We start from the raw sequence: 27,903 nt of genomic DNA, 5'->3' as shown, positions 1-27,903 counted from the left end.
ATGCCTTGACCAGTGTTCGTATCACCAAATAAGCAGAATTACAAAACCAAGAGACTCGATGCAGAAGAACGTTGCTTAGCTATAGAATATGGCCTTGTAAATAAAACCAGATCTAACTCTAATTGTGTGAAGTCAAAAGTTTCTTAAAACCAGACCTGGTATCTGCTCCCGTTTTTTTGTGATTGAGTTGAAGCTTTCCAAGTTGGTTAGAGCAGTGGAAAAAGAGAATTTCAGAAATTCTTTTCGGAAGGAGATGCCTCACAATGATGCCGATTGCTGCTCAGACCAGATAGTGCTGGCAGTCTGTGCTTAATTACTTGCAGGCCTTGTGGCATACGCTGTGTTTAGATTACCTGAGCAACTGAGTGGTGCTTAGTCTTAAGTAAGCAGGATACTGTGCATGCTTTGCTGCAAATGCAGTTGTTTGGTGATTGTGTCCTAATGTTAGCCAGTAAGGAACAAGTGAGCTTGCGGCTGTTCAGCAGGCACTGCTGTTCTTGACATTTATGTAGTGGTCTTGTGATATTCCAGGTTTAGAAGGCAAGCAGCTTGTTTTACTGGACATGTCATTCGATATCCATACAGTACGAGCTCCTCACTAAAATCCCCTCTGACTGTACAGCGCAAAGGGGACGAGTACTTCAAAGTGTCAGAGCTCAAGGGCTAGGTAGCCTGTAAAAAACCTGCCAGTACATTGGCATTGTTTCTAGTAAGGATGGAGTGGGTTTGCTCCAGAATGGGGATCTTGTCCTCAGGTCAGGACTCCGGTAGTCCTTATGATAAGAAAGAATCACTTCAGAGCTTGCATCTGTACTCTTAATTTTGTTATGCTTTATGGATGTGCAGGACTAGGAGAAAGCTGCTTTCTAAGTGACATAGTGATGGATAAAGAACTTGGGTAGAACTGGCCTATGTGGGCAAAGTTTTCTCCCCTGGAAGGTTGCTGACTAAGCTGTAGCCGCGTAGGCATGCCCAAATCTTCTGCAACATTCCCAGCTCTTGGAGGTGTTTGTCCTGCAGTTTACATTGCTCACACCAAAGTTTTTGGGTGTGATGCTGAGCATTTGTCCTTTCTAGATCTCTCAGTATGTGTGCAAAATAAAAGATAATTGCTCCTTGCTGTTGGAGTACTATTACCCAATCCCATCACTGTCCCAGAATCCACGTAGCTGACCTCCAGTCTCAATCGATAGCATCGTACATGCAGAAGAGAATTCATATGCCTAAAAGCCCCTCCGGTGCACTCAGCATCAACAGTTGCTGCACTTCTAAAATGGATCAACGCGAGCTAATGTCTAATCTGCTTTCTGCGTTGGTTCTTTATTAGGCAAAGTCCGGACCAAAACGTAGGAGTAGCTGTGCTGCCTTAGACCGAGGCTTTGCTTCCCTTGGTGTGCTGTGCTTTTTGAAATTCACTGAAAGACAGACTTTACGTACCTGACGTCATCTGCCTTCCTGGCTGTGGCCGGGCCTTCGGTACCTCTGTTACACTGCAGCACTAGAAATCACCACGGAAAGGTTAGACATCTTTCCTGGGAGCTGGCATATATGAGGGGTACAGAGACTCTGCTGCTTCACGGATTAAATGTGAAAGCTGTTTATTTGCTTTCTCTTGCCCTCAGAATAATGCCCACGTGGGCATGATGCATTAAACGTGACACTGAATTCCTGAAACTGCTCTTTTTGCAGGTTGGTGAGGGAGAGATGTTCTTTTTCTCTTGGATTCCAGGGTGACATGGGCTGTGCAAGTGCATTGTGAGAGGGACAAAGGGCGTGCTCCGTGCAGTGGTCTTTGCTTGCACAAGGCAGCTGGACAGACCGAGACCTTTATTTGAACAAGGTAGGGGTGATGGTGATCTGTTCCTGTTCCATATATAGTACCTTTCTGTGCTGCCATTTTCAGTTAAGAGTTCTTAAAAAAAAAAAAAAAAAAGCCTTGTGAGGAAAATCAGATCCTGACTTGGCAGCCTATCTGTCTAATCTTTGGTAAATGCAGATGTGCATCTTGGAACAATTTACTCCTGGTTGTGTTTAGGGCTACCAGAGTGACTGTTTATTCCCACATATGGAGCATGGTTTCAGAAGGTAATTTAAACAAATGGAGTGCCACTTCCAATTTTTCAGGCTTCTAGTTTAGGAGCCAAAAGTGTTCTCTTGGCTCCAGCTTGCCCACCCTGGCTGTATTGGTTCCCACATGGTCTGCCAAGTTTGTGGAGAACTATCTGTGGTCCCCTTCCCCTTCCAAGGAGGCAAAAATCCCGTGGCCGAGAGTGGCTTGAGCTTTGTTTCGCCATGGAGCGAGGGCAGGGGCGCGCAGGCATTGTGCCTCTGGGCAGCCCGAGGGAGCCAGCCTGTGAGTTGATAGGGAAAGCCCTGTCTGGGGGGGGTGTGTGCTGAGCTAACCTGCTTTGTCCGTGTTTCTGAAGTCACAGAGATTGTGCTAGCTTCTAGCTGTACCTTCTGCTTTTGTCATGGCTTGTTGAGTTTGTTCTGAAATAGTAGTTCAGCTGTGTAAGGGTGTTAACAAATGCCATTACGTACTAGGATGTGTTCTGCAGAGGGAAGCTTGGTGCTTTTCCTTAGCACTGGATGTTGTCAAACAGGGTATTATTTCCTGGTGGTGCACTTCAGGAAGGGTAGTTTGTAACAGAAAATGTTCGCTAACAGAGAATGCCTGTTATTGACATGGTGTATGGCCAGCAAGTATTTGTAGAAGATACACACGCCTCTGTGTTTTGTGGCTGTTTGAACTGGAGAGTTACCTTAATATACAGTTCTTGTGAAAGTAAATATTGTCAGTCTACTGCAAGAAAAAAATCAAAATGTGTTGTCAGCTTCCTAGTGCAATTACTCCTGAACTGTTTGTTGTAAGAAATAGGAAATACTGTGAAATAGAAGACCCCTGTATTTGGAGATTGCTACATGTATGTGTGTGTGGAAGGGGGCAATACTTACAGAGAAACTGGTGCGCTGAGTCGCCTCCCCAAAGAGGCACTCTACTTTCCTAGACAATTGCAATGATCTCATCTTTTCTTCTGTATTGCTGTTCTGCTCAATGATTCCTCGAGTTGTAAGTTCCTCCTGTCTGACCACTGTGCTTTATACATAAGGAGAAGTGCAAATACTGAAAAGTCAGACACACGAAGTTGTGTATTGCAGACTTGTATTAAGACCCCCGAACAAATCTGTAGATTGACTTTATTTGTTTGGGTTTTGTTTTCTTGCAGTTTCTGCACATATAAAAGAGGCTTTGTCCTCTGTCGGGCCCCGAATTTCACATGTACAAGGAGAGGCATTGAGTGAATTCCAGGCTGCGGCTTTGCTTCCACGTGCCCCTGCTGCATTTACCTGTATTTAGTGCATGTCTCTGACTCAGTGTTTACTCTTCGGTGTTTAAACATTCCCTAGAAATTAAATCTTTTAAGAACATTATTCTTTACACCAAGTGCTTGTAGAAGCCCAGTTGTGCAATGCCTACGCTCATGTATTGGCTGCTGTCTTCCTCCCTCAGAACAGAATTTACGGTGGCAAAGCAAAGCAGCAGCCACAATTAGAATTTCGGTACTACAGTGCTGAAGTCTGCTTTCAAAATAGCAGTGTCTCCATGCTCCAGAAATACTCCATTGTCCCTTGCTTTAAGTTTTAGAGCTGGGGTGCAGCAATGGTTATTTGGTACGCACGTGAGAACTGCATTGGTGCTGAGGGCAGAAACCTCAAGACTCCAGATACCTGAGTCCTTGGTTGCTGCCAGTCTCCCGCTTTGCCAGCCAAAGCTGCTAGCTTGTTGGAATAGAGTAATGTCTTTAATTTGCATAGATGGAGCGCCAGTGATAAGACTGTGACACCCATTGCTGCTTGTGACTTTTGGCCCTTTGCCACGAACTGTCACCGACCCGGGGTTAATGGCTGTGTGTGATATTTGGAAAGCAGTGGGTTGCTTGGGTGTTTAGCATGAAGCTCTGGAACTGTCCTGTCCTTACCTGAATCAACTCCTCTGAGGAGCTGTGTTGTGCTTCAGCTTGCACAGAAAGGTGAATCATGAACATGAGATCTGAATTCCCGGTTGCTGTGACGGTTTGGTTCTCTTTTACAAGAGTACAGGTGGTGATGTTGCCTCTGGTTGCCAGTAAAGCTGGAGATAAAATCTCCACTCTGTCCCTTACGATACCCCTTGATCAGGGCTCTTTCCTCTTTGCAGATGAAGGCTTACCTCCTTTGCTTCCTGAGCTGTTGGGAGGACTCCTCAGCTTATCCACCTTCAGAAGGGGAAAACGTGCATCTTAAGGGCTCTCGCTGGCTGCTTGAGCGGTGTGAGGAGGTATTGCATGTTGTAGGATTGTGAGGTCCTTGAGGACAGGAGATTTGCAGAAGTGCCCTTCGTCTCCAAGGCTCTTTCCTCTGCGATGAAGTAGCAATCAACATCCGGCACAGGTGGAAGCATGCCAACCCACATGGGAGCCAGTTTGCAGGGGTGGCTTCAGCAGTCTTTTCTCATTGCACAGCAGTTGTCCGTCTGGGTGCCCTTTTGCTCAGACCACGCTGTACCATGCTTCCCTGAGACCGTTGCTGTGTCGTGTTTTGGCTTTGAAGTAGGCTTTCAACTCCTGAGTATGTTATCTGTGGGTTTAAGTCATTTCTACCGATAAGAGAAATCAGGTACTATTGTTGGAAGTGGCTTGTAGGCTTCTCGAGTGTTGTAATTCAGTTCTACACTGAAGTGAAAGGTGATTCTGTAAAAAGTTGGTCTGTGCAGTTACTGCTGTGGAAGGAGCTTCTGTCTTTGTTATGAAACAAATTTAAATTTTAAGCTAATCTTTCTGGTTTTGGGGGAGAAGCAAGCTTCCTAAAGTTACGAGAGGCAGGTACTGTGTTCTGACATCACTGGCAACCCTTAGTGGAAATAACTGCAAGGGTGTTTTTGTCCTCAGCGAGCTGTGAGCTTCTTACTTGCTAAGAGCGAGGAAATTTCTGACTTGACTTAGGTATTCCCCCCTCACCCTTTGGTGGAAATACCACTGCAGAACATGGGTTTATTTTAAGCCAAGCGTTATGATGGAATGTAAGTTGCCAACCTTGCGTCTTCCTTTGTACTTTTATAAACTCTGCTGAAAGCAGAAGGGTGGAGGCAGCCAGTGGTTTTCCCACCTTACAGGGTGTTTGGGGAAGATCAATAGGTTGGAAACGTCAAACAAGTTGAGCTTCAACTTTGCCATTCCTGTTGTGCCCAGAGAGGCTCTCCTTTTCAGCAGTGTCCCCGCAAAAGTCCCTTGCAGGGCAGGGTGACCGATGGTAACAGTGGAGTGAGATCCCAGCTAGGCAGTTCCCTGGGTGTGCTGGTTTATGGACATCTGTACCACCACGCTGCCCGTTCCCTTTCTGGCAGAGATGCTGCTGTGACCACATTGAGGTTTTAAGGTCACTAGTTTTAATATCTCTAGTAAATGTAAAGACTGAGTCAGTGCAAATAACGGGAAATAGATGGGGTGGGGGCACGGGGGAGGCAGCTTTCCTGAAATTTGTGGTGCTAACACTGGCACAATGTGGTTTGCTACTACTGCAAAGCACATGCAAGACTAGGGCAAGGAAGGGGCTACCCAGTGCTTGGATTTTTTTTATCTTGGTTGTTGAGGGTTAATGTGTTGAAGGCTACATTCCTTACAGTTTCACTTTTGGCTTCTCTTCCTAAAATTTCCACTTCATTTCATAACAGTTTTGGAGTGAGGGGTGGTGATACTCTGGAACCTTTGCTGAGTCTGAAAATGTTCTTTTGTGTAATCAGGGGGATGGAGGCAGCCATGGTTGTTTTCAGGCCCAGGGGAGCGTGGAAAAGATCTTCCTGACAGTAACATTAACCCGCCCTAGATTGGCTAATTGAGGGATTTTTAATTAACTGAAGGAGTAGAGATAGTAGGAAGAGGCAATGTTTTTGAGAAGAAAATTGCTTTCTTCTGTATTCTTCTAACTGCAAGGAAAATTCTGTCATTTTAGGGCTACAAATTTGTGTTGCATTGGTTTGATCATTTCTATTCTCTTTTGAACCAAATGCAGACTAAAGTTACTAGGTTTTGCAGGCACGTAGTAAACATATTATTGATGGAGACCTCTCTGAGAGGTGAACTACAGCCTTTCAAGAACTGTTCCGAGCAGGCAGTAGTTGAACTGCGTGCTAAGTGAATCCGCAGCAGAGATGCTGTGGTTGTCTGCCCCTCTCTGCTGGCTCTGGGCCCGATTCACAGACTCGCTTTGCACGAGTGAATGTTTGCTGTTGCTTGGGTCTCCCCTCTGGAGGTGTGCAGATCTGGCACTGCCCCGAGATTTGAAACCAGTGTTCGTTAGTTGATACTGTGTGTATTGGTGCCTTACGTGCGCACAAATACTGGACTCTTTTGAGCATAATGACTACATTGGCTTTGTACTGAAAGCACTTCGGGCATATCTGTTACAATTCTGCCTCACGAGCTGATAACCTGATCTGGAGTGTCTTTGCTAGGCTATGCTGCGACATGAGAAATTTTTCTGAGATTCAGGCTTTAATTGGCTCAGATGCTTCATCAGTTCTTAAAGTTCAGCCTGTAGGTGTTTGGGGATGGTTTTGGGGGGGTGAAGAGGATGAGTCGTCCGGAGAAAAAATAAGATCTAACGTCTGGCATAGAAGGTAAGAAATGCTTAGCCTTCACGGTGCTTTTTATCTTCAAATTGCTGTACCTTTCCCAGAGGTGGGCATCGTCTTTCGGCTGCTCTATGCTAGTTCGGTTGTGGCACTGGCACTTCACAAAGAAAAGGACTGCTCCCAGAAGGATCGTTTATATGGGTAGAAGTTGCCCAAATTAAAGCAGATGTTGAATGGGTTGGCTGCCGCTGAGAATACATTAATCCTGACGGCTAGTACAGTCTTGCAAAGCAGTGGATATTCATCATAAATGCACACGTACACTGCCCTCAGCATTTAAAACACTGTCATGCTGAGGAGCCTGGGAGCCTACATCTCCAGATGTACTAAGCGGATGGTGCGTTTCATGCTAAGCCGTAAGAAAGTGCCATTTACAAGACATCTTGTGACGGGGACGCTGCTTATTTGTTCCCATAGAAACTGCCATCTAATCATGGCAAACTGTATAAAGGCTGTTGCTGGAAACGCAGTGTCTAAAAATTTCTGAATACATCATCTAGATCTGGCATTTTGCTTCATCCTTCACTTTCCAGTCGAAATCTTGGTCTCTTCCTGCTTGGTATACTCCAGATCCTGTAGCATTAATGCATTTGGCACCTTTAAAAATAATGGCAGAAATAAAGGGTTTACTATCACCTTCTAGTTGTGATCTTGGAGGTACTGTGTGAGGGAGCAGTGTTTACTGACATACAGAAACTGAATGGGGAACAAGCTCGTGCCCTGGAAGAGCCTCTCACCCTACCCGTACCCCTGTAGAGTAATGAAGGGCACGTGCAGTGTCAGCGCGCTCTGCAGCTGGGCAGTCTGTCTGTCTCCACGCAGCCAGGCTGCAGGGCCACTGTGCTCTCCAGCGTGCCTCCAGTCGCAGCTGTATTGAAGGTGCAGTCCCTGCAAACAGCATACTGTTGGTGCACACAGGAACATTTTCTGCATCTGAAATCTTTAACTTCGATGGGTTGTATGCAAAACCTTGACATGCTGATAGCTAATGGCTGCCTTAGGACTTCGCCTATCAGATGAGATTTTTTTCATAGCTCTGATTTCATTGTCTTTCTGGTCATTTCGCAGCCTTTATAAATCGTGACATGTGGATATTTGTAGTTGTGGAAGAACTTGACAATTGCTAGGTGCCGGTTCCTCAGTGCAGAGCGTTCGGCGTTCTTGCTGGCGTCATGGGAGCAGAGCTAGCTGCAGACCCTTTGAGAAGTGCTTGTGATTCACTGGGGGGTACCCTGGCACAAGACTTTAGTGTTTGGCAGTCACTGAGTTGTAGCAACGTTACAGCGTAACTCCCTTATCTGCAAGTGCGTGCTGTAGCATTGGCTATTGCTTTTGATTTATTTTGAATATCCAAGTAGATTCACTTTGGTATAGAAAAGACCTAACGCTTACAGGCTTAGGACAATATCTGTGCAAGTTTGCATTTCAGAGCCCAGAATACCATATTCCCAAACGGACTTGATGGCATATGAAGTGGAATAGTGATTCGTTCCATCTTATCTGTCGCTTTCGATTTTCTCTGATACTGTGATCCCAATGTGATATTTAATGTTCTTATAGCCTTCTTCTTTAACCAGGAGCTATTATGCTTCTGAATATAACTGCACATAATGTAATTCCATATTAAAAATATTGTGAATGCTGGGGTTGCTGCAGAACCTGGCCTCCTCCCTGAAATGTGGGCATAATTCGGTGTAATAGCTCAGCACGGAGCCACTGCTGCTTAGGCTGTGGCGAGGCAAAGGGAACAGGCCGCTGAGGTTGAGTGAAAGGGATTGTTATATGGGATGACAGATTCCTCTGGAGGTTGTTGCTGTTTGCAGAAGGGAAGCCAAAACATCAGTGCTTAATATCTTCCAGAAGTCCTCTGCTTTAACCCTTAAGGATCCTCAAGAAATAAATTGGAAGCCGGTGCAAAGGCTCCCTGTGGCTCTGCTGCACATCCTGCTGCAGTTATTTTTCCTGATTGCAACTTAGGGCAATAGGATTTCTTGTGTTGTATGGAAGACTGGTGAGCCAAACCAGAGATGTTCTTGCTGCGTGCATGTTGCTCTTGTTAAAAAATAGCCAGCTACTCTTGACTTGTTGAGAGACCTGTTGCAGTGCACCAGTGCGCTGCTCAGTACGTGTTTCTGACATGAGCGAGGTTACGGTTTTCCATCTTCTCATTGGAGGCCTGTCAATCTGAGTAGTGATCTTTGCATTATAAGTATTGCTTAACAATATTCAAACCCCAAAGTACAGTAAATTTCTTGACACCACTTCATGCACACCGTCTACTAACTTTCCTTGCTTCTGAGCTTTTGTTTTTTAATAGTCCAATCCACTTGCATTCAAACCTGAGTCTAATTTTAAGCTGTGTACCTGGAATGTACTGCTTTTCCTTGTCCCTTGCGTTTTTAGGTCATGACTGAATGAGAGCAAAATATCAGTCCAGGGGAACTTTTAATAACACTTTTAAAACCTGCTTGTTCTAATATCCTAGCAGTTTTGTGAAGACTTCCTATTGATATTTGAGACGGGTCTTTCCCTAAAAACCTGGAAGGTAGACTGTGAGTCTCGTTCCTCATCTGCCCTCAAACGAGTTCTCTGCGTTGCAGCAAGTACAGCTTAGTTTCGCAGCAGGCGGACCCGTGGCTGCTGCCGTACAGCATTCTTGGTGCGTAGCCTGCTGTGACAGATTTCTTCCTGCATGCGACTACATTTCCAAAACTCTGCTGCTAAGCAACTCGGTCCAAGAGTCTAGTGTTGCTCTAATGCAGTGCCAGTGAGTAACAGTCTTGTATGATTTCCTCTAGCTCTGCTGGCTGCAGGCAAGAGCATTAGCAATGTAAGAAATGGTCTCGTTGGACTATAGGTGATCTTGCAAGCAGGTCTTGACTCTGGTCCCTGAAATGAGCTGGATATATTGGTTGGTGTGCTTGCTGCTTCAACTGTCGCTTGGTTCTGGGCGAAGCAACAGTAAATCAGTTGCAGCTTGAGAGTTTGTACCTGTGCTCCTGCAAGGTGCTCTTACTTTGGTGTGGTATATGGTAATGAAGCTTTGGTGATTGGACACTGATGGGCTTTTTAGTTTTAGCAACACGGGCCCTTTGACAGGCCCTCTAAATCTTAAACTGGCAATCTCAAGAGAGGTTAGGAGTCGTGTGTCTGAATGGTGGTCAGTTACAATGTACAACTAACATCTCCTGTCCCAATACTGACAAATGGGTATTAAAGGCGTTGGTAAGCTGAATCTTGTTTTTATTGAATGCTTAGCCTGCAGCGCAACCTTGAAGCTGACCCGCTGGGCTGGGGGCTGTGCTCTGTCCTCATCTGCCAGCTGGAGGTGGCTGTGAGAGGGGTGGGAGTGGAGGGGACAGAGGGAAGGGAAGGAGTAACCATGGAAGGCGTTCACATGTGGAAGTGCCCAAAAGAAACAGTTGATGGCGTTAGTCGTAGATGATCCAACGCACTTCTCCACATGGATTTTATTTGCTTATTCCTTCACTGGGCTTTTCAGAGAGGCTGTGAGGTACACAACTCCGCGTTTGAAAAAAGACCGTACCAGCACTGAGTGGAAGTGTGGAAGTTATGTCTTCAACCTAGTGCCAGTCGGTATCATTCTGGGTGTAATTCCTGCAAGTCAGGGAGACCCCAGCATTTAATAACAGCAAGCTTTTCTCAGAAGTGGTCTAATTTTCCTGATACTGTTACAACCTGCTGCATTATGTTGGATATCACTGCGGGTGTCTGACACGTGTCAGACTGATACTGTAAATTAATTCACTGTAGTCTCCTCCCCTCTCCTGTCTTTGCAAACAGAAGAACTATGTATGGTAAACCTATGGTAAACTATGGGGCATAAATGCCCTCTGAGGTTAACTGACATGTCTTTGGTCTCGCCTGGTTACAGTCAGGCATTTTGTAGTGGTCCGGGGGACTGTGCTGTCTGCTGAGCTGTAATGCAGCACCGGGATTTCTTTTAGTTGTTAGAAGCTGTGAAATATGAGGGAGGGGAAATCTAATGTACATTTGAACTTGCTAAAAACTTTACATTAAATACAAATGACAACGTTGAACACTTTGGCAGAGTCACGCTTGCATTTTCTGGAAGAAACCTGGAACAACCATGGCAGTGTTGGGTGATGGCAGTGTCCTTTCTGATTCAGTTCCCCTCAGTGACCATGTGCCAGGGCATGGGATTGAACTCTGCTTGGGAAAGGCGTTTCGACTTTCTTCTCGGCAGTGGCTTTGCCTCCTCTTCTTGCTGGCTCTGTCTCCCAGGCAGGCCGGCCTCCCATGGGATCCTGCCCCATGGCCTCCTGTTGCCTCTCCCCCTCCTTTCCCAATCTCCCCCTTGGACGCTTAGCTCTTGCCATCTCTGCTGAGGTGCGGAGCGGAGCACATATGAGCTTCTTTGTGCTTCCCCTCCTACGTGCAGCGCAACGTGTGCTGCTCTGCGTGTATGGGAAATATGGCCGATAAAGGTAAGAATGTTGTCATCTCCTTTTCCTGGACTTTTCCTCCATTCCCCTTGATTTAAAATGAGGTCGGTGCCACGTCCTGATGGCCAGCGTTGCATAGACATGACCCGACCTTGCTTATTCTGTGCTTTTGGACAAAAGTTCAGCTGCTTAACTACTTTATGGGTGGAGAGCGATTAAGAAACCAGTTTGAATGCAGTGTCCTGAGGTGGAGGGTAACCTGTATTGAAAGGGGACCAAGGTGCGCAAGCGTCCTCCCGGATTTTGATTCACCTCTTGGCTTTGCTTGTGTGCAGGTTGCTGGGAGGCCAAGCTGTGGCATAAGCAAGAGCCTGGTCAGGCCTAAGCAGAAATGCTGCGTTCCCATCTGCTGGCCAGAGTGACTGGATCTGAGCCTCTTCTACAGAATAGTCAAGCTTACGTGACTGCGATCTGCTTTTTCACATTGCATTTGACTAGTTAACTGGTTTACATCAATTAAACGTACCTCCATAAAGTTCTGCACTAGTTTAACTAAGCTCATTCAAAAACCGGTTTTAATTAGCAAGTGCAGTCTTTGTGTAGTAAGTGCCAAGATTGCTTTTAATTTGCATAGAACCCATGGAGGTAGCGCTGCAGACTGTCAGCAGATCGTACGGCTGAACCACAGCACTGTTCATTGCTGAATTTTCATTCCTTTCACTCCAGCAAACCCACACAGTACTTGCATTGCCTCGGCAGATCCCCCTGTAATTACTGTAGGGCCACTGCGAATGCTACGAGCAAAAGCTGCTTTCCCATTAAATGTCTGTACGATGTGTTTTACACCCACAACTCAGGTTAGATGTGACCAGATAGTGGCCTAATTTGCAACTTGAGTTTTGTGAACCTATTACAGCCTGCACTGGTTTGTGAGATCTCAATCTCTGCCGTAGAAAGACTCTCGTTAGATCAAAGATCCTGAGGTGAAAACAAGACGTAAAGAAGTCAAGGAAGAGCTATGCTGGGGGGTCCAACACCGGTGGGGAGAGAGGTCTTTACCTGGCTTTTACCTGAGCTGCTTTTCCTTAAGCTTAGGCTAACTATTAATACCAGTTCTTAGACATTCTGCATTTATAGTCAAGGTATGAAGGAGTTCAATTAAATCACATAACCAGGCATTCAGTTCTTTGTGCCTGCTATCTGTGGATGGACACGTGGACATATTTAAGTGTAGTAGTGCAGGCCATCACTGTAGGCTGCCATTTGTGGGTGTGGTTTGCTTTTTTCCCTTGACTAGGGTAAATAAATAATTTTCCATACCACCTCTAATTCATGGTTCTGACTCCTGTGAAGTTCTTAGACTTGCATCTGTTAAGCATTATAGTAATTTTATAAGGCTTCTGAACTAAAAACAAATTACTCGCACAGATGTCAGCTGAAGTTGTGGAACTGGAGAGTTTTTCTGCTCTTGTAACAGTGCTAAATGAAAAGATGGAGAGGTCAGTCGTAATATAAACACGGTACAATGGGAACCTGACAGAATTTAGGAGAGACAGGAATTGTGCGCATATACCATACTTTTGTTTGAATTGGTTAGGTGTGGCTACCTGTAATCTGGTTTCCTAAGGCTTGCTCTGCCTTTGGCTCAATCCAGTGTATCTCTTGCTGTAGCTGAGGAAGAAAAGGCAGTAGTGGCCAGGACCAGGAGATTCAACATCTGACCAGAAGTTAGAAAAGATTCTGGTAATCTTGCCTTTAAGGAGGATAAAGGCTGAAGGTAGATGTGGTGTAGCTTAAGGGATTCCTGTGCCTAAGCTGCGGATGGCTGACCTCCTTGCTCACAGTTTGGTCTTCCGAAGTTCTGATCAGCCTGAAGACCAGGTAACTAACTGAGCCGCCATCAGGTTTTGTAGTATTATGTAGTAATACTGTACAACCTAGATGTGCTCTTTGCAACAAACCAGCAGCAGATGGCTGGGGCAGTTCTGTGTGAAGTACTGCAGCCTGTCCCTCTGCACTGCCTCTTCTCAAGTCTTATGTTTGCAGTCTGAGGTGACGCTTCATGGTGTGTCCCTGCTGCAAGCCGAAGAACTTGGGCTTGCAGCACCTCCGGCTTGCAGAAGGAGCTTCTTCATGCACTGAAACAGTTTGTTTATCTAATTGGCATCTCCAGTTACGATTCCCTTGCCTTTCCCTGCAATCTTAATGCCCTTAATGCTGTTCAGCAAGCCTGTGATGTAGTTCATGTTAGCATGTTCGGCAGCCGGTGAAGGTAACTTAGAATCTCTCTGTTGTTTCCTGCTGTTACCCCAGGTGATGAAATAATTAGGAGAAGCTCTACAGAACCACACTGTTGCTGACCTGTGATGCAAGGTAACTGTGACAAGCAGAGAATACAGTTCCTGGAAGCCAGTTTTAGCAATGCAATCAAGCTTGCTCGTTGCTTGCAGAACATTATTGCTGTGGCTGCATGTGCAAGAGTATACCTGTCATCCCTTGCACCTTTCAGAATAGGAAAGGAAAGAATTTGCATTTGGGATTAAGTCACCATTTGACACTTAAGTTCATGCTGTGAAGCGGTGTGTTTTGGGTGGGGGGCATTCAGCTCTTGTATGTGTTTGATAGTTTCTTCTTGAAAAGAGAAGCTGCAGCTGCTAGCGTAGTGTTAACACAAGACTGGAAAATGAGGAATTGGTATTTTGGTAGTCAGCACAGGTAAAGGCTGGGCTCCTAGGGGATGCTGTAGATGAGTTTCCCCTGGCTGCGATGGTTCCAACCACATTTGTAGGCTGTTGTGCATGCGCTGAAATGATGAGATTTTCTTAACTGGGTTTAGCTGGTATGCTGAGCTGTAGATGTGAATGTGGGGTTTGTGCTTCTGTCATTGAAATCCCAGTTCTGTTCCCCTGGGGCCAAGGAAAGGTCATAGCAGAGTACAGCGTTCACACAAGCAGGGTATTAACATTGCAGCAGGCCAAGAGGATTTGGACGTATTGACTTTTCTCAAAATGCCATCAGTATTTTCTTCACCTTGTGCAAGACACAAGTCACTGCATTGATTCTGAAGAGGGATGTGGACAAGGTGATAACTTCCTTCCTGAGCAAATGCAACTTTTCTGTACGCATCTCGGTCCACAGTTTCCTGCTTTCAGTTGCTGCCAATATTTGTGTTTGTGCCACCTCCAAAAGCCACTGATTTTGCTGCAGAATGGCCTCGTTTTATCTGCTACGTCACTTTTAGTTAGGTGGTTTCTGCTAGTTACTTAATTCTGAGGAGGAGATGCCTCTGTTTTGCCCATGAGCTTGTCAAGAGAAGTCTCACCGGTTCAGTAACAAGCTATTGTTTGGGTATCTAGAATGTCAGTTAGAGTGCATCTTTTTTTGTCGAGTGTTTTCTTATGACTATAAACTGTACAAATTGCCTATTTGCATCTAGAGGGATCACTTTTAGTGACCCTAAACACACAAGCAGACTTGTGATGACAGCTTGCCTGAAAAACATGTGCCTCTGCCATCCAACTGTCCATACGGAAACGCAGCGTTGCTGTAGTGACATCTATCAAACTGAGCTCCCAAAAAGGGACATGACCGGCAGTAGCCTAGAGTTCAAGTTTTGTTTTTATCACAGCTGTGTGTCCATATGCCAGTTAAGTGCCTCCACATGTAGCTAATATGCATATCATCTTCTGTATATACTTGCTTGCTTATCTGGTCTGCAGAGCTCTTCTGACTATACAGCTCTAATGCGGGGAAAAAGGCAGTGGTGGAGCCTGATCTACGGCATGGGATACATGATGACACCAGAGTGTGTAGTGTGGTGCAGGTCAGCTGGAGAGAGTAAACAGCTGAGCTTCAGCCCCGTGGTAGGTGCATTGCAGCCACTCAGTGCTCACCATTCCGCTTGCAGCAAAGAGAAGGTATGGAGGATGCTGTATTTAACATCTAAATATGACCGTACACTAGAGGTTTCCTTGTGCTGTCAGCGCTGGGACCGGACAGCCATGCTTTGCAGTTTGCATCTGCTGCTGATGTCAGGTTTTTCACTTTTGAGGGTTTGTTTTGTTTTGTTTTTTCTTTTTTTCCCTCTGTCTTAAGTCTGGTCTCTGCTAATGGAGTTCTGAAGGTCCTGTGCAGCTTCGGTATCTGCTTACAGGAGTGATTTCTACCCCTCCAGCAGCTGCTTAATCCGAACAGGCCATGTTCCCAAGCTTCGCAAGCGTTTCTGGCAGGCAGGAGCAGCTGGAAGGAGAAGTTCTTCTCTGTCCATCCCTCTGACTGCTCATCTTGTCAGCCTAGTAAGACTGTAGCTCTAGCCGATGGAAAGGAGAGGGCTTCTTAGCTGACATAACTTGCAAACGTAGAGGGAACCCAGGTGCCTGCCTTTGCATTTAGATTGGCCTTCTCCAGGTTTATTCATTCATTAGTCTAAAGACCTGCACTGGTGGCATCTTTTCATTCATTTGTACTCTGCAATGTGCCCTCACAGAGAGAACAACACGGGAACCAAGTTGTGTGGACAGGTTCATCTACAGCAGAATACACACAGTGAATGTTTATTGAGGGTTTTCCAGGAGGAATTTGGAGCAGGAGGACTCCTTGGAACAATTCTAGGAAATGTGGTTCTCCTAAATAAACATGTTGATTTTTTTCAATGCAGTCAATTTGTCGGTGCCATCTGTTGGCTCTTGTTACATTGAGGAGATCAATTGCTGACTTATGGAAACACTTACTGGCATAATTATACTTTTATAATGATTACTGATTAGACTGATCACGTGGTCACATTCCAAAAGAAGTGGGGTTTTTCCTGATTTTTAACGTAGGCTGCTATAGAAGCAACTGACCCGAAATGGAAAAGGTGGTTTCTTTATGGAATGATCATCCATGCAGGAAACTTTAATTATAGTTTAATTATAGTTATCATTAGATCTAAGCAAATGTGTGGCATGAAGTAATAGGTGTTAGCCCGGGACAGGGTCTTTAGCTTTTTCCTTTGTTCACTATGCAGAAGAAAAAGGAAACATTTGCTGTTTCGTGGCTTCTTTCCACTGAAAATAGATGTTTTGCTCCTACCTATTTTTCCCCCTCTCATGTACTTTCCAAGAAGTTGGAACAGTTAAGAGCATGGTGGCTGTCCTCTCCCCGCCCCTGTGCCACCCCTGTCCTCCTCCTGCCCATCCACCTGGACACCCAGCAATTTATTTCTCTTCTTGTTGGCAGGGCAGTATTGATTCAAGGAAGTCTGTATGAATATTAGCCACGCTTAGCTGATAAACAGGATGTCTATATAATTTTAATTCCTGCAAGTAGGTATTCTCTCTTACACCGAGACTTCTGCCTCGTTTAGGAGACTCTCACCCTTGACATTGTCTTGAGTTCTGGTGACCACCAGATTTTAAAATATGGTCTCTCAGTGCAAAATAGGAACGTATAATTTTGGGGTGCAGTGAAAGCAACTTGCTGTTTTGGCCTGAAATATAGTTTCTGGCCCTCTTGACTTCCCATTTGATGCAGGGAGACATGTTGATATTGGGGATAACTGCTTGTGCCCTTTTGGCCTTCCAGAGTTTCAGTTCCTCTCCTTTAGTTCCCTAACCACCCCTTTTGCTTTCATGCTGTCGTGGTTTAGCCCCAGCCAGCAACTAAGCACCACGTGGCCACTCGCTCACTCCTCCCCCCCCAGTGGGATGGGGAGGAGAATCAAAAACAAGTAAAACTTGTGGGTTGAGGTAAGAACAGTTTAATAATTGAAATAAAATTAAAATAATAATAGTAATGAAAAGGAAGATAACAAAAAGAGAGTGAAATATAATCCAAAAAGGACAAGTGATGCACGATGCAGTTGCTCACCACTTGCCAACTGATGCCCAGTTAGTTCCTGAGCGGCGATCCTCCCCCTAGGCCAACTCCCCCCAGTTTATATACGGGACGTGACATCACATGGTATGGAATATCCCTTTGGCTGGTTTGGGTCAGGTGTCCTGGCTGTGTCCCCTCCCAACTTCTTGTGCCCCTCCAGCCTTCTTGCTGGCTGGGCATGAAAGGCTGAAAAATCCTTGACTTAGTCTAAACACTACTTAGCAACAACTGAAACCATCAGTGTGTTATCAACATCCTTTTCATACTAAATCCAAAACACAACATTATACCAGCTACTAGGAAGAAAATGAACTCTATCCCAGCCAAAACAAGGATGCATGCTAATCTGTGGTTGAAATTTCCACTACTTCTCACAAGGCTTTTGCCTGGCATGCACACATACTCAGCACAGCTTTAGAATAAAAAAAAAATTACAGAGCAGTGTTCAGCTGAAGTGCACCAGAAGAAAAATCTGGAAATACAATGGATGAGCCTTCTGGCCCTGAAGAGCAAGACCTCCACAGCGTCTTGCAGGCATCAGTTTGAACACCTTACCTTCTCTCTACCAACTGTTGTTTCTAGCAACTTACCATTTCTTCCAAATAACGATTTCTTCCTCAAATTACTGGTGTAAGTTTTACTTGGATTCAAGAAGGAAAAAATGAAATGTTTAGAAATGGAGGGAACACTTTGTTAATTGGTAGCAGCATGTATGCTCCAGAGTTGGCATGTATCCTACTGCCTGTAAGCTTCATTAACTTTTGATAAAAGAACAGTTAATTTTTCAGACTCCTTTTTTATGGGTATTTCATTGTTTAAGAAATTAGATCATGGTTTTCTTCCACTTCTACTTGTAGCCAAATTTGTGCTTTATTTAATGACGTTTAGTCTTGCTTGCTCCTCTATTTTATGTGGTATTTGCAAGCATGAGGGAATGCACTTGATTTTGGGTTTGAGATTTTAGTGTTTCATGAGACTACCTGAAACTGATTCTTTTTGCATAAATAATACCACAGAGTGCTAGTTCTAGAGGTGCCATAAACGTTAGTGTTCCCTTCGGTTGGAGTCGGAAGCCTATTTGCCTGTACTTTCTTGATTCTTTCTCCTGGGGTGAGATGGTTTTGTGATGGCAGCAGCAAGTTACTGCTAGCAGGAAGAACTGCAACCAAAAACTGCAAACTTGTGTGCATAACCTGCATCAAGAGCTTGGAGGATGGAGCAAAACCCAGGAGGAGAAGGAGAAGGAGCAGGAGGCTGTGCAGTTGCAGGGGCTCTTTCCTGGTCGGGAGGCTTAGGCAGGGCAGACTTTCCCAGCGGAAGGAAAGCATGCACTTAGCAGGGCAGAATCCATTGTGGTTGTTTCCCTGCGACCAAGTTTTAGATGAAGTCAGTCTGGCTGATGTGACCAGAGGACTTCAGCCAGTCTTTTTTCTGTTGAAATCCTGAATCATCTTTCAAGGGAAGGGAGAATATTAGCCAGCTGGGAAATGCAGGAATGGAGAAACCAACTCCGTCTGTTCTGGAAAGCCTTGAAACCACTCCTTCCTTCTGGAAAAAAAGCAATCCTCTGAAACAAACCAAAGAGGAAACCTCTGAAACAAACCAAGTAAAGTACCTCTGCAAAGCCCCAGGTGAAATGCAAGCCCCTCACCCCTGAAATTCCCTGTGCTTTCCCTTCTGCGGCGAGCACAGAGGGGTTTTCCTACTTCCACCCTCGCATGTTCGTGAGGAAGCTCTGAATTTCCCGAAACCAGAGCACAAGGTGGTTTCCCCAGGCTTTTTCAGGAGATTTTACCTTTTATGTTACATCAGTTGCTGGAGGCATTTGAATGGAATGAAAAGATTTTGAAGAAACCTCCTCGTAACTTTTGAGGATGGGTTTAGGTTTGCTCAAGGGCCACCCATTTGACCAAACTCACATTAATATCTTCACAAGAAGACATTTTCTGGCTGGAGTTTGTGTTCCTTTGCTACCGATTCAGGTATTGTGTGTCTTGTGGGTGTGGAGTTTCAGGGCACCACATGTAAAGCCCGCAGCGTAGCAAGGTGACAAGCGTGGGGCAGGCAAGCAGGTGAGATGGCAGCCTGGTTCTCCCTGCCCCATGTTATCAGAGAGAAAAACAGAGTAATTCAGTTCTTCTGTTTTGTCTGGCCCTACTGACCACGGCGTATTTAATCAGCTGCTCTACTTACCTTCAACTTGGACAAGAGTGTCAACTCAAGCCATATAATTAAGCTGGGAAATGAGATTTCCTTAGAGCAAATATAGAGCTGGGAAATGAGTAAGGAGTTTAGGAATACTCCAGATCTGTGGATTGTCATTTACATATTTGCGCCTGAAAATGACTCATGTCTCTTGGTAGACATCTTGGCTTCACTCTTTGAGGAAGCTTCCCTTAGCTTTATATATATGTATGTTTAAATTTTATAAAAACTCATTCTTGCAGGGAAAATGCTTGGTGAAAAGCATGTACTGAGTGGTTTCCAATCCCGCTCTGGCTCTCTTAACTTTTCCAGTCTGCTCCTGAGCATTGTCCTTGAAACTATGTGGTGCAGATCTACCAAAACCCTAGCTAATGAAACACGCGCTTGTCGCCTGTCTGCTGCTCAGCAGAGGATGAGCTGCAGCCCAGAGTGCTGCCAGCCCAGAACAGGACAGCAGCGGCTCGTCACCCTGTTAATCACTGCCAGTTAGTGCTTGGCAGCCTCACGGAGCGGGGTCCCATTCTGCCGTTTCACCTTGTGTCTCGGCTCTAGCCCCATTCCTGCCAGCAGCTTCTAGTGCCGAGTGCCAGACCTGGCTGCCTTTCAGCTTCTGTTCTTGCTGTAGGAAGCATGCTCAGTGACTTAGAAGTCTGGAATCGTTCCTGTACTCTGAATTAAAGGTTTCAAGTGAAAGAAACAGCTTATTGTACTTGGTGCCTTTTCAGGATTCTGCTTACATGCAGGGCACTTATTCCCCTGGCAGGGATTTTATCATAAAATATGAAGCTTAATTTTCATGTGCTTCAGATTGTTCCCTTAAAGATCATAAAGATCCTTTTTTGTTTGTTTGTTTTTCTCCAAACAGCACCATGCCTGTTAGAGCATCGTTTAGCATTGCACTTGGGGTTTGGCATGAGAGGAGAAGTACATGTGTTTTGGATCGTGTGCCACTGTGGTTTTTCGTCCGTGGACATGGCACGCCTTTGTGTGTGGAGCACTTGTCCTCATCCCTAGCAAATGCTGGAGCCTGTTACAAGCTAAGCATTTATGTAATTGGGCTTTGGGCTCCTGTGTCAAATCTTTCTGGTTGTGCATCATCAGCATTTTTTACTGCAGTGCTGCTTTGCATGCCCTTCCCCATGTCTTTGCATGATTCTGCAGTCTTCCTTGACAGAAGTTTTGTAAATTATGCTTTAGCAAAGCAACCAGGAGAAGATTTCTAAAAGCGGTTCTCTTCCCAGGGAGAGTGCCATCTCTAAGCGAGAAAACCTGCTGGTGGATGTTAATTCAGCCCACAAATCTTGAACGAGGCTGGCACACTATAGCTGCTCGCTTGCACTGATCTTTCTTGGTGGGGAGGAAGGTACTTATTAACTTAAGGCTGAAATCTGATGTAGGAGCAGCAGAGCAAATGTTCCTCTGCCAGTAAGAGCAGCCTTTTCTCTCATCTGTTTGCTCTGGCAAGGTATCACACTGGCGGTTGCCTTTTCTCCCCTGCTAAACGTGGCCTTCTGGAAAAGATTCCTTTCCTTACTCTCTGTGTGGATGAAACAAATGACAGAGTGGACTTGAGGGGAGGTACTTTTTTGCACAGAAGCGTCTCCCCATTTGGAGTCTGATGGCTTTACTGTCCATGCCCAAAAAAGCTGGGAGTCGCCAGTGCTGGGGAAGGATGCTCGGAGAAGGTGGGGGGAAAAGAAGCAAGAGAGTCTTCAAGGCTGGAGAGCAGCTGACTGGAAGCACTTAGACTTGTTTAAACTATGTTAGTGTAGCGTTATAGAGCACGTCTGCCTTAAAATAGGTAAATACCTCAATTGTTAGAAGCCTGAACGCCCCCGTTTCCATCCTTGCTCGTATTTATCAGCCCTGTTACAGTGAGGTGTTGTGTGGATAATGCAATAGGGTCTGTTCCACTTGCGTCCGGATTTCAGTGCGCGAAAGCTGTTCCCCCGCTGTGTGGCTAGCTGGCAACTTCTCCATCTGTCTCGCTGCTTTTATGCCAAAGCAGTGCAGCTCTCGGGCTGGTGTTTGGGCACAACCTCCAGTGGTAAGTTAACACGACAGTTGCGAGGCTGAAGAGCGAAGCTGGGTGGTGAGATCTAGGAAACTGGTTCCGTTGAGCAAACAACAAATGTTTGGACTCTCTTGAAATATATGCAGGAGTTCAGAAGTAGCTTGCTTTTCAGCAGTGTTGGGTGCCTCTGTGAACATGCTGTACTGCCATAACAGGCAACAGCCTAAAAATCCCACTGCCTTCTGCAATGCTGCTCTTAAGGAGGTACCCTCTGTAGGGAAAATACACTGAAGATTAGGAAGCAAAGCTTCTTCCTGCCCAATTTGTGGCAAGCTGGCTGGATTCTGGGAGGCTGCTCAGATCCCAGGCCCTCTGAGGCAGGGACAACCTCTTCTGTTTTCGTACAGTGTTCAGCATGGCAGGCTCTTATGTGCAGTATTTGTTTTTAAAAATGCTTTTCCTAATGTGCAGTTGGGTCAATAATTTCTCTTTTGTTTTCTCCTTCCGCTAGGTTGCTATAAAGATAATTGATAAGACACAGCTGGATGAAGAGAACCTGAAGAAGATATTTAGAGAAGTTCAGATCATGAAGATGCTTTGCCACCCACATATCATCAGGTTATACCAGGTAGGAGCACTCTGCAGTGGGTTTTCCATCCCTCTGCACGATAGCTTTATGCTGACTGTATAGTAATGCTTTCTCTAGGGTTATCCCTCCATTTCTCCTACGTGAAATACTGGGAAAGTCTTTTATGTTTTCAGGGTCTCAGGGAACTTTGATTAGAGGGGCGGGGGGAAAGTGTGGCTAATCCTTCTATTTTCTGGGAGATCACACTTCCGCTGTGGGCTGGCCTCTTGCCATTTGTTTATGGCTATTGTGTGCTTTTCAGTTTCCCAGTTGAAACCGGATGCGGGCTCCCCTTCTCAGTTTAAGGGAGAGAGTAAGTCTTACCCACTAGCAGGACTGAAAGCATGCGACTCCTTGGGTCTCCTCTCTCTGCCCAGTTGCCCTGTGGCCCCAAGGACTTGCTGAAAGTCCTTCCCAGGAAGATCCCTGGAAGATGATCAATAGCAGTGGCAGACCTGCTTTTCAATATTGTTTGCAGACTTCCTCCAGCTTGTTTGGCATCTTTACGAACAAAACCACCAGAGACAGAATCCATGTGTGTTGCCTTTTACACACGTATTCGGTGGTGCCCCTCTGACTGCACGATCAAATAGAACAGCAAGGAAGTTGCAACTGGCTGGAGACAAGCAGGCAGCAGAGCAATGGGAGCGGAGGAACAAAGGGGACCAACACCTTGGTGAAATGTTAAAAGCTGTTTCAGAAGCTGTTGGACAGATGAAAGACTCCCACCCTGGGCCTTTCTGATACAAGGGCTCAAGCAGTGACTTACAACCAAAGAGTGCTAAAAAGCTCTGTGCAAACTCTCCTCTCTGTTGCTTGCAGTCCCAGTTCTGGGGAGCTGTGGGACAGAGGCTCCTTCCCAGGATCATGCCAGAGCTGACCACTGACTGCCAGGTTCATACAGAACTACCTGCACCTTTGATGGAGCGGTGCACTTACCAGAGGGCTCTCAGTCACAGGCTGTTTTGGGAATGGAGGGGACTTCTATCCAAGCTGTGGATGGAAGGTTAGCTCTTCTTGGGGCTGGTATGGAAAGTGGAGAAAGGGCTGCCCAGGGCCCTTCCTGGGGACAGTGTTCAGGTGCAAGAGACTAATTAAAGATGGGTGATCTCCTGTTTGTGGCTGCCTGACTCGGATGGCAGGCATTGGAATGTGAAAAACTTGGAATCCTGGGGGAAATATGCTGGGGTTATTTCCTTTTGTAATGTAATGTTCGTGTGAGCATTTTAAGGGAGAAGTTGTGGTAACCCGCAATAGAAGTTGCCGTTCCCTACAACCAGCTTTTGTCTGTTCAAGCCCAGTCTGCTTCTCATCTGTGCCTGATAGATAGGAGTATTTACTGGGACTCCCAAAGAGTTAAAACTGAGTAGAAGTGACAGAGGTTAATGTTTAGCTGTTTTGGCCAAACTGTCAAGTGTGAGATGCTTACAGCAGACACTGCAGAATTGTGGCACTTTTAAGGTACTTAGGGAATGTTTGTTTGCAAACTGACTCCTTAAACCTTTTTTTTTCCTGAGCCAAAACCCCCTTTTTCAACCTGTTTTATTCCATCTAAAGCTTTTGATATGATACTGAACAGGTGACACTTGTGGCTCGGCTTTGCTAAGGTGAGAAAAGAGTACCCACTGTGGAGCATGTTTCATCTGGCCGTTCTTTCTGGGTACTTTCAGTGGCATTTATTTTTAGATAAAAACTACTAAAACCTGGAGTTGGGAATTCAGAGCCTTTCATAGCTTTTCATCAGGAATCTGACTTTAAAAATCACGTTTCCTTGAGCTTATAGAACTTAAAAGGTGTAAGTGAAAAAGGAGAAAGTATCTATAATGCTAGTAGTCTATAATATAAGAGATTCTGTCTGGAAACAGAAACATGCTTAAAAATATCTACTGAAGGCTTCTCTGGACATGTAGTATCACCATTGAGTGGGAGCTGTACATCATGCCCTGTGACACTTGAGCAGAACTGAGGTTCATCTTTGTTATACTCTTAACATTCAGCAAAATAGCTTTTAAAGCAGCTGCTGTTGTCTGGATCAGGCTTGTATTTTTTAAAATACGAATTCTGCGTGTTCGAGTCCTAATTCTTAGTAGGAACAAGCAGTGTGGGGCTCCAAGTACCGAGCTTCTCTGTTGGGATAATAGTCCATTTTGTGTCAAAAGGTGAACTTTCACTTGTCTTTGAAACAGAGAAAAGCCAATACAAAACCAAAATGTTTCCAGGCCTTTTCTAAACACCCTGGAGTATGCAAATGGACCTCTCAAACCTGGCACTGGAGGTTCAGCCCTGCAGTCCTGGAAATGAAACACGGTGGTTTTTTTCCATTGACAGAGCCGCAAAGCCTGCGAAATAAATGGCATCAAATTTTGGAAAACACCCCAAGTGCATACTTTCCTGAAGGCAGGTCACAAAACCTAATCCAGTCACAAAACAGCCCTCGGAGCCACCATTACCAAATCTGCAGGCAGGAAGGCATTATTTGCTGCTTTTTGTATGCTCAGTGCAATTGCGCACCCTCACCCACTGTCTATTAAGCGTTAAAAATGTAGTTGAGGCCTGTCTTTAGCATATAGTGCCTTGCCCTATGCTTCTCTTCTCTTCTGTATCCTGATAGGGCCTTTCCTAGAAGTTGTTCAGGACTCTGAGGTCATTTTGGAGTATAGGTTTCACTAGGGGTGATAGAACTGTGCTCAGAAATCAGTTGTACACTTCCGAGAGTCCTGTGCAGCAGCCCTGCTGCGGTGCGGAGCGTGGCATTGCTCTCCATCAGCCCCTTGCTGCCTTTTGTCTGCCCTTTACAGAAATCCCATCTAATATATTGCCAGCCTTGCGTGTTGGACTGCTCTGGTCCCAAAATCCTAACTGACTCTTAAAAAATGTGTGTTTAAAAACTGTGAAAAATGTGGCGTTACCTGGCTGAACCGTGCAGCCTCCCTAAAGCAAAGCCCACGCTGTGGTTTATGTCTAATAGGTCTTGACTCATTTGAAAGTCACTTATTGATTCAGCGAATATTCCTCCCTTTGGCAAAATTGCGTTGGTTATTTTAGTGCCTGCAATGGACTGATTAATTGAAAGGGTGAACTAAGTTTGGTTGTAGGAGCCCTGAAAAGTCTCCCAGGCTGCTGGAACGAGACAAAACTGGGGAGCAAACGCTAAAGGGAGGGGAAATAGAAGAAGAGGAAGGTGAAGTGTTGTGTTTAGTTACAGATTTAGTGTTTAAAACTTGCTGTTTGATTCTTACTTTCCCCAGTTCCTGTCCATTCCTTTGCATAGCTCTGTAAAGCATGGGAAAGTAATATTTTTTATTTGATGAAAGCAGTTACGCGTGTTATAGAAAGAATAAATTTTTTTTAGTTACGTTTCTTTTTGCACACGGCAGTCTCCTTATCTGTCACTTTTCTGTCCTTGCGTCCAGGTTATGGAGACGGAGAGGATGATTTATCTAGTGACAGAGTATGCTAGTGGAGGGGAAATATTTGGTAAGTACATTTATTGCATTCTTTAATCAGATAATGCACTTGGTCAACTACAGTAAACTGAAAATAGCTGCCACACTCTCTTGTTTCAGTTGAGAGATGCCCTTCAGCCTGAAAACTTTCCATTGACAAAAGGGGTAAAGAAATAAATGCTACCAACTTAATGGAAAAATAACTTCCATAACCTCTGTTTCTTCTTTGGGTTTCATTGACAGGTGGTGCTGCTACTTTTTTTATGCTGCCTTTGGGATTAAAGACGTTGGAAATAGTAATCCAGTTGGATTTTAAAGTGTTGCTGAATACTTTGTTTCCCAGCAAGTTATTTGAAACTTGTTGACAATAGCGGAAATGTTGTTGTTTGTTGGTAGCTTTCAAAGAAACAGGCAGTCCTGCGGTTCTGTAGTATTTTGTTCTCAAAACCATGTATTTTCTTATCTTTTTCATATCTGATGTTATCTTAGCATGTATTAGTTACATCCATTTTAAACTCCATTGTCTGCTAAGAATGTTTTGGCTGAGCTTTCTTGACACAGAAGCTATTCTTTAAAGGCAAAAAAGTATCTGTGCAGCACAATTGCAAGAACTGTTGACTGATTTATTAATTTGTTTTATTGCCATGACCAGTAAGAAACTTGTAGAAATAGAGATTTACTTACACACTGGAATTTTGCACCAGGTGGCAGAGTCAGAATTTTGCAAGATTGGTCTTTACAAACTTAGCCAACGTGAGCCTCAGAAAAGGGGGCAAATCCTTTGTGCTTGAAGTGAGCTGGCTTAAATCTGCTTCCAGGCAGTGTCCTTTTGAGGACAGTCACATACAGCCTGTCAGCTAAATGGAAATACTCTCCTTTTTGTCCTGTTAAGTCATTGCAGCAGATTCACTTTTGATGTCAGAGCCTCTCACTCTGCTGGAACTGCGGCCGAGTTGTAATAAAAGATGAAGCTCTTAGAGAAGCAAGACAAGCTCCAAATTAAGGAAAAGGAAAACAACTTGAGCTGAAAAATGCTGGTTTCCGGTGAATATAATCTAATACCAGTTCCTCAGTACCTTCGTAGATGGCTGTCATGCCTTCTTCTCGACATTGTCCTTGTCCTTTGGATTTCTTCTCTGAGAAGGTGACAGCTGAAGGAAGAAGCAAGTAGTAGCTGATGTTTGGAAAGTGTGGATTGCCTGGTGAAAAACCCAACTTCCTCCAGCTGAGTCTTCCAGTTGTTTTCTCAAACATGAATCACGGCGCTAGGCACCCAGCGGTTCTGTAAGCTTGTGAAATTCGTCTTACCTTGTGCAGCAAGCTGTAATTGCAGCAAAATCACTTGAATGTGTATTAGAGTTCACTTGTGTGTGGATCACCACAGAAAAGTATAAATTACTTTTTGCTTTTTCTCCCTCTTCTGGTGAATTTGGCAGAGATGGGCTCGTCTTTTTTTAAATCCAGAACTATGTGCAAGTTCATATATAAACTTGGAATGAATTCTCTTAGCCTTCTACATGAGTCGAAGTGAAAATCTCATTGCTTTCTGAAATATTTTATGCTGTAGTAAATTTAGCTCATTAGCATGGCTAATTTCCCTTACACTGCCCAGCATTTTATCCTCGTGGATAGCTGGGAGCAGCCAGTTATGTAACAACCATGACGTTTTTCCAGACCGAAGCCAGAGGTTGTGCCCCCGCTAGCCGGTTTTGAGCGTTTTCAGGCGCTGCGCAAGGCCCTGTGCGCCCTCGGTGTTAGAGCAAAGAGGGGGAAACTAAAGTTTCAGCTTTTTGTAATCGGAGTTTCCTGAGGAGCCACGAAGACTTTGTTCTAACAGCGGAAGCAATTTACAGGGAGGAAACAGCAACCCGTTTTGGGAAGGCTTCCTTGCAGTCGTTAGCATCTCCAATACTAAAGAATCTCACGTCCTCATGTTGTTGAGAGAAAGTCTATTGCAGTGCAGGCTGGCTTCGCACCCGCTCTGACTCTTCCGTACCGTCGTGCAGCGGGCGGAAGCTGGGGCTTACCTGTTATTAAGGATAAAACGTTGCCCACACATTGCTTCAACTCAATGCCTGTCCCTCTTATGGTAGGCTTGTTAGGGATCGCTGGACGTGCTGCTGGGATAGCCGTGTTAGGTGCGTATGAACAGTGCAGTCACTGTGTCCATTACTGCGCACTGGGGAATCCTCTATTAAACGTGCCTGTGCTGAGTCTTTATCTCTCTTTCTTGATTGTCTCCTAACATCTGCATGACCTAGGTTTTGAAGTGTAGTGCTGAGCTGCAGAAGTGGGGGGCGCTGGCAGCCATGGTTTTCTGGATGCTAAACGCTCGGTGTGAGGTTGAGTGCCTCATACAATCCGAGTTACAGTGTCACGCTTTTGTGAACGGCAAGTTTTTGTTAGAAGCAAATCTAAGTTGTTTCCCTTGGCGCTTTAAAAAGACTTTCACAGGCTTAAACTGTACCATACAACTGTAAATATTACATGGGCAGCAATATAGGTTGGAATTTTTAGCTGAAAGAATGGTAGTTTCTCTAAATGGCCACAGTTTAAGTCAGTCAGTGTTGGATGCTTGTCTGTCTTGTCCCTGGTTGGTCTGAGCTCTGCAGGCTGTTCTGGATAGGCACCTGGGAGAGCTTTACAACCTGTTT

At 45.1% G+C, this 27,903-nt stretch overlaps 1 protein-coding gene across 3 annotated transcripts in view; it reads left to right on the top strand.

Moving 5' to 3' along the window:
* SIK3 (SIK family kinase 3) overlaps positions 1–27,903 on the top strand; it is a 92,235-nt gene that overhangs the window by 27,772 nt on the left and 36,560 nt on the right. For 2 of the 3 annotated variants that reach the window (XM_030022371.2, XM_030022372.2), the window contains exons 2-3: positions 21,687–21,803; positions 25,217–25,280. In XM_030022371.2, coding sequence (XP_029878231.1) covers positions 21,762–21,803; positions 25,217–25,280 — 106 coding nt within the window. In that variant the 5' untranslated portion in view covers positions 21,687–21,761. Of the gene's footprint in view, positions 1–1,820; positions 1,841–21,686; positions 21,804–25,216; positions 25,281–27,903 lie in introns of those variants that run through there. The other variant, XM_030022373.2, reaches the window with a different exon arrangement.

This window comes from Aquila chrysaetos, chromosome 8 (assembly GCF_900496995.4).
Source record: "Aquila chrysaetos chrysaetos chromosome 8, bAquChr1.4, whole genome shotgun sequence".
NCBI classification, from domain to species: Eukaryota; Metazoa; Chordata; class Aves; order Accipitriformes; family Accipitridae; genus Aquila; species Aquila chrysaetos.
The sequence above is the reverse complement of the archived record's forward strand: the minus strand, read 5'-3'. Positions and strand labels throughout refer to the sequence as shown.